This window comes from Camelus dromedarius, chromosome 26 (assembly GCF_036321535.1).
Source record: "Camelus dromedarius isolate mCamDro1 chromosome 26, mCamDro1.pat, whole genome shotgun sequence".
Classification (NCBI taxonomy): domain Eukaryota; kingdom Metazoa; phylum Chordata; class Mammalia; order Artiodactyla; family Camelidae; genus Camelus; species Camelus dromedarius.
In genome coordinates, this window is record NC_087461.1 from 16,331,198 (window position 1) to 16,343,305 (window position 12,108).

At 42.1% G+C, this 12,108-nt stretch overlaps 1 protein-coding gene, 1 non-coding gene and 1 pseudogene across 3 annotated transcripts in view; 2 read left to right on the forward strand and 1 right to left on the reverse strand.

The window, feature by feature from the left end:
- MINDY3 (MINDY lysine 48 deubiquitinase 3) overlaps positions 1-1,361 on the forward strand; it is an 85,541-nt gene extending 84,180 nt beyond the window's left edge. For both annotated transcript variants that reach the window (XM_064479417.1, XM_064479418.1), the window contains one exon: positions 385-1,361. In XM_064479417.1, coding sequence (XP_064335487.1) covers positions 385-534 — 150 coding nt within the window. In that variant the 3' untranslated portion in view covers positions 535-1,361. The remainder of the gene's footprint in view (positions 1-384) is intronic.
- A 9,289-nt stretch (positions 1,362-10,650) lies between these two features.
- On the reverse strand, positions 10,651-10,723 carry TRNAT-AGU (transfer RNA threonine (anticodon AGU)). Its single transcript has one exon. It is a non-coding gene; the product is annotated as a tRNA-Thr (tRNA).
- A 205-nt stretch (positions 10,724-10,928) lies between these two features.
- LOC105105200 (endonuclease G, mitochondrial-like) lies at positions 10,929-11,848 on the forward strand (annotated as a pseudogene).
- The last annotated feature ends 260 nt before the right edge of the window (positions 11,849-12,108 follow it).

Sequence of the window (12,108 nt, forward strand, 5' to 3'; positions counted from 1 at the left end):
TATATAAATAAAATTTAAAATTTATTCCAAGTGGTATGTATTATTTGGAGAATGATTTTTCTTTTATCAGAAACAGTATCTTCTATGGGATTCACATACTAAGTTTTTGTTTGTTTGCTTTTTTAATCATGATCTTAAAATCTAAAAATCAGCTGGTCAGCTAGTAGTTAAAACTGTTTCACCATCCTGTTTCCAGGTTTATTTTCACACTAATCATTAAGCAGATATTCTTGCTTATAATTTCTATCAAAATAAAATTAGATCTAAAGCTCCATGTGAAATGACACACAGTGCCTTCTTTGGCAGCCTGTGAACGTTCTGTATCTTTCCTAAGGCTGTGCTGAGAATACTGACTGACCTTGGTGGCTTTATTTTGTTCAACAGGTAATGTATGTGGAAGGAACTGCAGTTATTATGGGTTTTGAAGATTCCATGCTACAAACAGATGACACACCTATTAAACGCTGTCTCCAAACCAAATGGCCATACATCGAATTACTCTGGACCACAGACCGCTCTCCTTCACTAAACTGATTTGCCTGAGTATTTATAAGGAAGATTGTAATAGCAGATGTTGAAAGAGGGATGTAAGACTGGCGATTGGCTCAATTAAGTTATACACTGGTATCACTGACTAACTGTAAATAACAATTAAAAAAACACGTTTTCAGTGTTTAAGATATGTTTAAATTATTTGTTTTAAAGCTTTATGTCAAAGGTTAGCCTATTTAAATTCTATGTGAAATTTATTAGCAAAACTAAGCTGTAATCAATGTTCATCACTGTTGCAGTCAAATAATTGTCATTTATCAAGTTACAAACATTATATTACTATAGCATTTTTATATTGAGTATCAAAGTTACTATTTATAAACTACTTTGGGGTTTTATTTCATTCAGGCACAGTCTATTGTTTAAATGATTCTGGCATGCAATATTAGCCTCCACGCTGAAATGCAGACTTTTTCTTTGTTATTTCTTTTCTAAAATCTGGTTTCCATTAGAAATATTGGTAACAAATCATCAGCCTGGATCTTTGACAACTGGCCTAGCTCTGGCATGTTTATAAAAATTAGAAACAATAAGGGAACATTACCATTTATTCACAGATATTTAGAGGATGTATTTTAAAAAAGTGATAGGAAAGAGAATCCGTTTGATAGTCTTAACACTGTTAACTTTTACTGTATTGCCAAATACACTTTTCCAAATTTGTCCCAACAGCCCTGTAAGCCAGCTTTCTTGTATATTTATAAATGTGATAAATGCATGAGAACATCTGTTATTACACCAGTATATTGCATTATTTATTATGATCCTAGTGGATGGCCTAAATAAACACTTTTTTTTTTTTCTTTAACGAACTGTACCCTTGCATTTTATGTTCATGGCTCAAAATAAACAAATACTTTCAAGTGATTTTGCCCAGTTACCCTGAGAGAACCCAGTAAAAGCAAAGAACAAATGCCTGCTGGACTCACACAACACCTGGAGAGGGAGACCACACCTTATAGTCACTTGGGACCATAATGTACTCAGATGGTCAGGAGCACCTGGGGGGCAGCTGTCTCGATCAGAAGCCCCCATCCTGTTTATTTCTGAGAGAGATTTATTGTATTCCAGTAGGATTGTTGTCAAGCAATTTGAAACGTGAAGATCCAGAAAATACTTTTCTTTCCTTCACTAGAGAAGCAGACAAGATACCCTGTTAAGAATTTCAGAACTGAACCTTACCTTCAACGGTATAGTTGAATATATATTTCCTCTATAAATCTCTTGGGATTTTTTTCTATGTTTTATTTTTACATACATTAACAATTATAATAATTAAGTAGATTTCAGCATGGGAAAAAGGTAACACAAAATTTTATGTATAACTTTTCGTAGCACTATGTTCAGGAGAGTTACTAGCTCCTACAATTACAGCTGTAAAATGTCAGTGTTTTTGGTCGATCTTGGCTTGCAAGTCCTACACCATCTGCACCACCACTACCCTTCTTAACTCGTCTTACGCCACTCCCAACCCCATTTGTTCTCCCCTAACACAACTGCTTCATTGCTTCCCTGGACAATATCAAGAATGTCCACCTCAACCCCTTGGTACTTGTGATTCTTTCAACCCTGAGCCCACATCTCCCCAATCCAGCATCATCTCCCCAAGCCCGCATCATCTCCCCAAGCCCATGTCATCTCCCAAAGCCTACATCATTTCTGCAAGCTCCTGTTGTCTCCCCGAGCCCATGTCATCTCCCTGAGCCAGCATCATATCTGGAGGCCACTTCATCTGTGCAGGCCTGTGTCATCTCGCAGAGCCCACATCATCTCCCTGAGCCCATGACATCTTCCTGAGCCTTCATTATCTCCCCGAGCTGGCATCATCTCCCAAGCACACATCATCTCCACAAGAACACATAATCTCCAAAGTCCCCATTATCTCTCCAAGAATACGTCATCTCCGAAAGCAAATGTCATCTCCCAAATCCCACGGCATGTCCCTGAGTCCACATTATCTCCCCGAGCCCACATCATCTCCGCAAGCCCACGTCTCCCCAAGCCCACGTTATGTCCCCAAGCCCACATCTTGTCCGCAAGCCCACGTCGTCTTCCCGAGACCGCGTCATCTCCCCTGGTCTGAGACATCTGTCTGAGCCCACAACTCCCCGACCTGCTTTATCTCCCGGAGCCCACATCTTCCTAACCCACATTATGTGCCTGAGCCTGATTCATCTCCCCGAGCCCGCATCTCCCCAAGCCCACATCACCTCCCCAAGCCCTCATCACCTCCCCAAGCCCGCATCATCTCCCCATCCCACATCTCTCCAAGCCCACATTATGTCCCCGAGGCCACATCATGTCTCCAGGCACACATCATCTACCCAAGCCCACATCTCCTCAACCCAACATCATCTTCCCAAGCCTACGTCATCTCCCCAAGCCCGTGTCATGTCTCCAAGCTGGCATCAAGTCCCAGAGCCCACGTCATGTCCACAAGCCTGAAAAATGTCCGCAAGCCTGCGTCATCTACCTGAGCCTGCGTCATCTACCTGAGCCTGCGTCATGTCTCAGAGCACACGTCATGGCTGCGAGCCCACAGTTGGCTCTTTTTCTAAAATATTTAGTATATTTTATTGTCCATCCTTCCAGTTTCAGCAGAGTGAGTCCCATCTTTTTGATAATTGTGTACTGCCCAGTGCACCCCCATTCTACTTTAGTGGGTGTTTTTTTCTCACTGCTGGCAGGGAAGTCAGTAATCTACAATTTTGATAGTTCTCCATGTTTAAGGTATTCCTCTGTCCTGATAACAGGAGCATCCAGAAACACAAATTATGATGCAGACATATAAATGTCCTTTTCATGGGAGAGACTTCTGATATCACTGAATGTTCTAGAAGCACAGTGATGGAGAGGGGTCCCCTGGCTGTGTATAGATCCTACCTGTAAAGCCCTCCTCATGTCCCACAAGGAAAGTTACCCCTGTCATGGCCATTTCCACACACAGTGATGCTCAGTATTTGAGCCAGCTAGAGGAGAATCAGCCACGCGACAAATATGCCAGCTTTTTCACCCCTAAAGTTCAATCTTCCCTAAAAGTGCTATCTTTTTTTTTTCTCTCATCAGCACCGGCTTTGTGAGTTTTTTTCCTACATAATAAAGCAGATCCCCAGGCAAATTCTGATATAGCCATTTAACTAAGTCTATGTTCCTAGGAGTATATAACCAGCCTCTGTATCCTTGGCTTCTGCATCTGCAGATACAACTCATCTTGGATCAAAAATATAACAACAACATAAAATTTCCAGAAAGTTCCAAAAAGCAAAACTTGAATTTCCCCCATGCTGGCAACTATTTACATATCATTTGCATCGTATCTGCAACTATTTACATAGTCTTTACATTGTATTAGGTATCATAAATAATCTAGAGGTGATTTAAAGCATAAGGAAGGATAGGTGTGTGCGTTTGTGTGTTATGTGCAAATACTATGTAAAAGGGCTATTTTTGTAACTTCCCCTTACCCAGTCCTTTCCACATATCCCCTTTGTAAAATCTCAACTTTACAATGCCAAACAGCACTGTACATTTTTAAGCTAATTTGCCAGCTATTTTCATCATTCAGATTTGACAGGCCCAAATTTAAAAATTTAATTTCTGTCTCTGATGACATATTTAAAAAGTCAAAATATGGGGAAATGGTGGCTTTTCCAGTGCTTAGAAAATACCACACAAAACGAATGTCCTGATTCCCCCCGCCCAGTCCACGTTTTTATATTAATCTCCTGTGTGTGAAGACCTGGAATTGCAGGTGAAGGCTTTCGAGTCTCTGTACTTATTTCCCAACATGCTCTATTTGGTGATGTGTTTTTTTTTTCTAAACATTGAGCAATTGTCAGTCATCCCTATGTTTCACCAGCTCCCTGCTAATAAGTTATTTGCTGACATGCTGGTCTATTAAGTAATGGATGAAGAGAGTGCACAAGTTTGTGTTTTCAATTAGTCATGAAGAGCTTAAGAAAATTCAACAAAGGGTGGTGAGCCAAGGAAAACTTAATTAGTTCAAGTGAAACGGACTCAAACAAAAATGCTCATTTGCTGACTCCAGGATCTGATTTTCTTGAGAACAGACTTCCATGGCTGTTTCATCTAGGCTGACTTTTTTCTTTTTTCTAAAATCATGTTCAACTTTATTCTTCTTTAAATTTTTTTAAAACATTTTCATTGTGGTATGATTCCTGCACAGTAAACTGCGCATGTTTCAGATGCACACTTCGATGAATTTTGGCAGATGTATATATACCCCCATGAAACCACCACCACAATCAAGATAGCTAACATTTCCATCACTCCCCAAGAGGGGCAATGTTCAAATTTCCAATTTATCCCTTCCCACCCCCTTTCACCCCTGGTAACTGTAAGTTTGTTCTCTATGTCTGTGAGTCTGTTTCTGTTTTGTAGATAAGTTCATTTGTGTCTTTTTTTTTTCCTTCAGATTCCACATATGAGTGATATCATATGGTATTTTTCTTTCTCTTTCTGGCTTATTTCACTTAGAATGACTATCGCCAAGTCAATCCATCTTGTTGTTGCAAATGGCATTAATTTATTCTTTTTTATGGCTGAGTAGTATTCCATTGTAGATATACACCTCATCTTCTTTATCCAGTCATCTGTCAGTGGGCATTTCGGTTATTTCCATGTCTTGGCTATTGTAAATAGTGCTGCTATGAACATTGGGGTGCAAGTGTCTTTTTGAATTACATTTTTTTCCAGATATATGCATCTAAGCTCACTTTTGACTTTTAAATCACATTTGTGATTGTAGACTGTCCCAGGCCCCACCCTTCAGAGACAGGGCTGGTGTGGGTTTGGTGACAGAGAAGAGCATCCAGGCAGGAAAGTCAGGCCTGGCTCAACAGGGGCTGTTCTCATGGTCAAGGCCAACAGGACTCCTAGGAGGAGGGAGAGAATGCCACTTGCAGCTAAGAAGACATAACAAGCTGATGGGAGCAGCTGAGAAGGCATAACAAAAGGATGGCAGAGCTGGTCCTAATCGGGATGTCAAAGTGCAGATCGGGCCTAGTTGGTGAAACAAAAAAAGAGGTCAGTGTGGGGCAGGTTGTGTCTATTTTGGATGCTGCCTGGGATGAAAGGTATTCTTCTACCCACACTGAAGTGACTTCAGGAGCCTTTAGTCAAGTGAGAATTATATTTTGTTTCAAAGGAGACTTCCCAATATCGCTGAAGCAGCACCTGCCTTGGCAAGTGAAAGTGTCTTAGGGCAGGTTGACAGGCGAAAACTTGAGGCTTAAGATATAAACTGTAATTAACATTTGCCTCAGAGCCTTCCTAGGAAAGACACATTGTCTGCGTTGGTTTTAAGTCCCCAAGACTAAATCCCACAATAGCCGTGTGGGTCTGCCTGGAGTCCCTTCTGTTGAAACATGGCTCTCAGAATAACAAGCTGCCCCTCTCCTCCTTTCCCTTTCCAGTAAGGAGTCAGCAGCGCTGAGGCCTTGGAGGGAAGAGGCGCAGAAGTCGTCGGCTGCGTGATGCAGTGGGGTCAGGAGATTGGTATTGTAGAGGGGGTGGAGCAAACAAGTCAATTTTGGCATTCATGGAAGTCAGTTTTCTCACTATCAGACAAGGGATTTACAGAGACAGAAATTTGGAAAGCCATAAAGAACTCAGATGTTGAATTGGAATAGGAGTTATTGATGTCAACTCTTGATCTTTAATACATATACACACATGAGAAGAGACGTGGAAATAGACGTTGCTCTGTGTGTGTATGTGCATGAAAATATATGTACATGCACATGTACACAGACACGTATACATATTTTTGCTAGCTGATTCTCTAATTGTGGGGCAGGGAAAATATAAGATGGGCATCTTTTGGGGCCAGAGTGTAAAAAAAGTACTCAAGATAGTTAAATACACACACACACATACACAAAAAACAGGATGGGGACATGTGAATGGGATATAGGAACCAAAGCCAAACTTAAAGAGCTCCCAGTGCCCAGAGAGACCTTCCCTGACCTGCCTCTCACTTCCTATTACCTTCTGTTTTCTTTATAGCATGTGTCACTGACATTACACTATATATTTATTCATTTATTCTTCTCCCTAAAATGGAAGCTTTATGTAAGCAAGAACTTTGTCTTTTTCAGTCACTGCTGTATCCACAGCCCCTTAATAACTGCTGACATGTAGTTGGAGTACGTGGACACTGAAGAGCCCTTCGATAGAGTAATTTTAGAGGAACTCAAATCTAAAAGGAAACTTCAGTGGGGCAAGGATGGTTTTTTCCTTCTGTGAACCCCGTACCTAAATAAATGTCTCTGGCTGAGATGAATAATTGCCTAAATTGAAGAGAATCAGTGTGATTGGTCCTTAAAATGGATAATAGATATTTTCCCCAGCTACTATCTGGCCTGAACTATAAATGGAGTGGACCCGAAAAGATCTCTTAGCGGAGCCAGTCTAATCCTGTGTCACATTGTTGAATTCCTTTGAAGAAATGAACTTGAAATCCCTCTGATAATGCAGCCAGAACCCAGAGAAGGAAAATGGGTGTGTGTGCCTGCCCTCTCCTCCCTCGTCTTTCACATGGCAGAAAAATGCTCGTCCATCATAGTGTCCTTGGCCCCAGAACCCTCAGCAAGGCTCTCTTGGAAGCCACAGCTGTCATGACTCTAGGTGACATTAATTTGTTGTTGTTGCTTAGAAGAGTCAGTCTTGGGCAAAATTATCAGAAACCAGGAAAGCACAAATTATTGCTTTACTGCCTAACACAAATAATATAGATCTCAGACCTCCATGTAGGTAAACCTAAAATCCAAAAATTGGTCCTTATTACTTTACCCCCATAGTAGTGGAGAAAGAATGATCCTCATTTTGGCAAACATGAGATCCAAGCTTTTTTGGTGGGGGTGGGGGGGTGGGAATGATTCTTTTAAAAAGAAAGATTAAACTTGAACTTTCAAGTCTGTTTCCTTGGATGTTTCAGATCAAAGTTGTGAATGCGACTTATATTTAAGCTTATTTAAATGCATACGTATTTATTGAGTGTCTGCTATGGAAAATAGATTCCCTGGTAGGAATAGGTTATTAAGAGAGGGAAGAAAGCAAATAGATCCCCGATGGTAACTGTATTCAGAGATGACATTTGATAACATCATAAACACTTATAAATGGCGATTGCTTAAGGGACTTATATAAACCCATCTTTTGGATGTGACTAATCCAAAATTCCTAATAACTAAGCCAGGTCTATTCTAAAGTTTAGTTTTGAAATTTCTTTGGGAAAAAAAAAATGTGTCAGTAAGCAAATTTGCAACATAAAAGGCAAATGTAACAGTATTTTTAACCTAGAGAGTAAAAGAATAATTTTTAAGACTCCAGTCACATTCAGTAAGTAGAAACAATAAATGTCAGTTAACAACAACTCTCAACTATCCCTTAAAGCTGGTAGAGGAGGATCTACATTTTGGCAACATAATTAGCAGTTTATTCAAGATAACATGCAACTTGCGAAAATCAGAAGTTTTGGATTTTTCAAAAATGTATTATTCGGATTTTTCCACTAATGTACCTGGTCTCTCCTTCCTGTGACTTTGGATAGATGAGTTGTTATCTGTGAAAAAAAGAAATTTTTTAACATTGAGTCTTTCAGAGACCAAATAACTAAGAACTTTCTGCAACAGGAAATTTCAGTTAGATAGCCGAGAGAATTCAACAGTGCAAAATGAAATCCTGTTCTGCCATCTAGAGGACACACACTAGTGGCATAGAAAATGTTTTATCTTTAATGGCCCTTGAAGCTTAAAATAAAAAGAGATTTTCTGTCTAAAAAAAAGGCAGGGGTAAGGGAGTAGGTGTGTATTTTGCTCTATGACATTATGTCAGATTGGAGCACAGAGAAGAAAGTAACTTACTTTTTTTAGTTGTTGAAAGTAACTTACTTTTAAAAGCACTTAAACAAACAAACAAACAAAACACTGTGGATGAGATATGCACCAAACTGAGGTCTTACACTTCACCAGACCTGCTTGGCCCCATCTGGCCTCCAGGGCTGTGGCCACATACAGTTGCAGAGCACCAGCCCCCACCACATCCCCTAAGAACACTTTCCTGGCCATAGGAGGGCAACAGCACAGCCTCTGTTCCGCCGGCAGGTGGGTAACAAGAATTATTTGGGGCACTTTGGGGTTTGATCACACCAGACTCAATCAGTCAATCTTTCACATATTTCTCATAATATTCTAACTTGACTGTCTCCAAGTGACTCATCCCAGAAGTCCACATCAATTCCTCCTATTGCCGGTACTCAGATAACTTCCTAACTGAAAGGACAGTAAAGATAATCTACTTCAGTTTCTTCATTTCTCAGTAGAAGAAGCTGAAGTCGACAGATTCCATACTGTTTAAGATCACTAGTGGAATTTTCACTGTAACCTATATTGCCTACTCTTAAAGCCAATTTTTTTCCACTTTATGTATCCATTCATTTAACAAAAACTCAGTGTTTGCATACTATGGGCTAAGCATTGTGATAGGTACTGAGGGGGAAATGCCACATCAAAAAAAAAAGAAAGAAAGAAAAAAGAAATTCCCTGTTCTCTAGAAGCTAACAGTCTGCTGGGGGTGAAAGTCATATAAAATTATAAAAGTACAAGGGACTAAAAAAATCTTAGTGGGAGCAGAAAAAAGGAACAAAAAAGATTGGGTTTTAAAAGGAACCACTGTTTTTGTTTAATTTTGCTTTTTGCTTGGTTTTTAAGCAGAGGAATTCAGAGTCCCTTATTTAGCTCAGTCCGGCATATAGCTGATTTCCCCCCAGAATGTGAAATCCTTCTTCAAGGCGCCTCTGGGCACAGGGTCTCTGTTCTGAAGCCAGACTCTCTTTGCTAGACCAAGGACTCCATTACGCCTGTGCCTCCCCTGACCATCCCTTTCGGGCAAAGCACAGCTGCAGGGTTCTTTCACTCCTCCTTTAGTCTGCTGACAGGAGAGAAATGAAGCCAGAGCTAAAGTTCCTAGAGCCTTTTCCATTGATAGTTATCAGCTTTAGAACAACATGTATCTCTCTTGAATCCCAGCTCTGCCATTTAATAACTTTGTAACTTTGGGCAGGTCACTTTCCTTCTCTGAGTCAGTTTCCTTACTACAGAATAGGAATAAATAGATTTACCTTCATAAAATTGTTGTAGAAAAAAAATGAGTTCATGTAATAGAGTGGTTAGCAAAGGGTCTGGTTGTGGAAGGCTCAAAATAAGAGATGTCATTGTTAACTTATGACAATTAGTTATCTGAGACTCTCAACAGATTCTTAAATACTGTGGCTTGCATCTCACCTCTCTACCAATTCTGCAGTAACTGACTGGCTGTATTTGTTTTCTCATCTCCTGTTGGTTCAGCAACTGGCGCCCAGGGCCAGAAATGGTCTCATTTCCTAGTTAGGCAGAATCTGATCAGCTGTAATTTGAATGGAATGTGAAAGTAATTCAGAACAGAATCAAGCAATGTAGATTAGATGATGCCTATCAAGTTAAGAAGTACCTGACTGTGAGTTATACCATGCAATCTACCGAAATAAGGTGATTAATTTGATTAAATGATAAAATAATCAACCCCATTTGGAGGGCACGGATTAGAATCAATATATACGGAAGATTAAGGAAATTAAACCCATAGTATAATGCTTTTGTGTTCGGTTTAAGATGAAGCTATGCCAATTAGAATGTAGAGTATGTGTAATAATACTAAGATTTGTCATATTAGAGACTCTAACATAATAATTTACGATTCTAACTTAAAATGTATAGACGGATGATTGTAGAATTGTTGGATGTAAGTAAGTTGTAAGAAAACTTGCTGAGTGAATATTTAATAAAAGGAGGATCTATTACATTAAATCCATATTAGATTTACTAGATTTCCTAAAATTATCTAAATACTTGGGAAGGCTTAGTCAGATTTGAAGTATTATAATATTTAAATTTTAAATACATTTGTAAATGATTTAAGACAATTTAATTAACTATGCTTAATAATGGACTAAATAATAATCTCCTTGAAAATAACTGTTTTTTAAAATTTTTTTTTAAATTTTTTAATGAAGGGAGGTAATTAGATTTATTTATTTAGTAGAGGTACTGGGAATTGAACCCAGGACCTCATGCATACTAGGCATGCACTCTACCACTGAGCTACACCCTCCCCTGAAAGTAACTATTAATGGGTAAGTAATTTTGTCCATTTTAACAGTTATTTAGAAGATGAACTTAGGATTTGTAAGTTGACCTTAAAAAGGGGTCAAGGTACAAACTTACATTTGTAAGATAAATAAGGGACGCGGGAGGTCGCGGCGTTCTTTCCGCACAGCGATTTGCCCTCTGTCCACGCTTGGGCCACAACCCCCGACCATGCAGACGCTGCGGGCCGGTTTGACCCTGGCGGGGGCGCGGGGCTGGGCGCAGCCGCCGAGGGCTGGCGGGCGCACGGGAGGCGCCGGGGCTGCTGAGCCGGCTGCCTGCGCTGCCCGAGGCAGCGGCGGCTGAGCTTCCAGCCGCGTCCGGGGCCCCGGCGGGCTGCAGCCCCGGAGAGGTGGCCGAGTACGGGCTGCCCGGCCTGCCGCAGATCAAGAGCCGCGAGTCGTTCCTGCTGCGTTACGACCCGCGCACCCGCCGCGCGCTCTGGGTGCTCGAGCAGCTGCGGCCCGAGCGGCTCCGCAGCGACGGCGACCGCCGCTCCTGCGACTTCCGTGAGGACAATCGGTGCATGCGTGCCACCGCGCCGCGAACGCCAACTACCGCGGCAGCGGCTTCGATCGCGGCCACCTGGCCGCCACCGCCAACCACCGCTGGAGCCAGAAGGCCATGGACACCTTCTACCTGAGCAACGTCGCGCCCCAGGTGCCCCACCTCAACCGGAATGCCTGGAACAACCTGGAAAAGTACAGCCGCAGCCTGACCTGCACCTACCAAAATGTCTATGTCTGCACGGGGCCGCTCTTCTGCCCAGGACGGAGGCTGACGGGAAGTCCTCTGTGAAGTACCCGGTGATCGGCAAGAACCACGTGGCGGTGCCCATCCACTTCTTCAAGGTGCTGATCCTGGAGGCAGCAGGCAGGCAGATCGAACTCCTCTCCTATGTGATGCCCAACGCGCCTGTGTGAGGCAATCCCGCTGGAGAGTTTCCTGGTGCCCATCGAGAGCACTGCGTGAGCCTCTGGGCTGTCTTTGTGCCAAATATCGCACGGAACGGCAGCCTTAAGGCCATCACTGTGGGCAGCAAGTAAGGGGTAGCCCCGGCCGGACTGTGGGGTTGTTGGGGCTGGGTCAAATTAAAGGTGTTTATATTTGGAGACAAGTCTTGGCTGCATCAGTCTCGGGTGACCCCTGGGAACCTCTGGCTTCACCGCTGCTCCTTTGCCTTCTTGGGCCCAAATGAACCTTCAGCTGGGCCGGGCACCTGCCTGGGTGAGGCTAGGCTGCAGGGTAGCCAGGGAGATGAGGATGGCTTCCTGGAAGAGAAGCACAGCACAGGCTGGGGCCTGGGAGGCTGGTGCGTGCCTGGCCACCCAGGACCCAGCCCCTTGGGGTA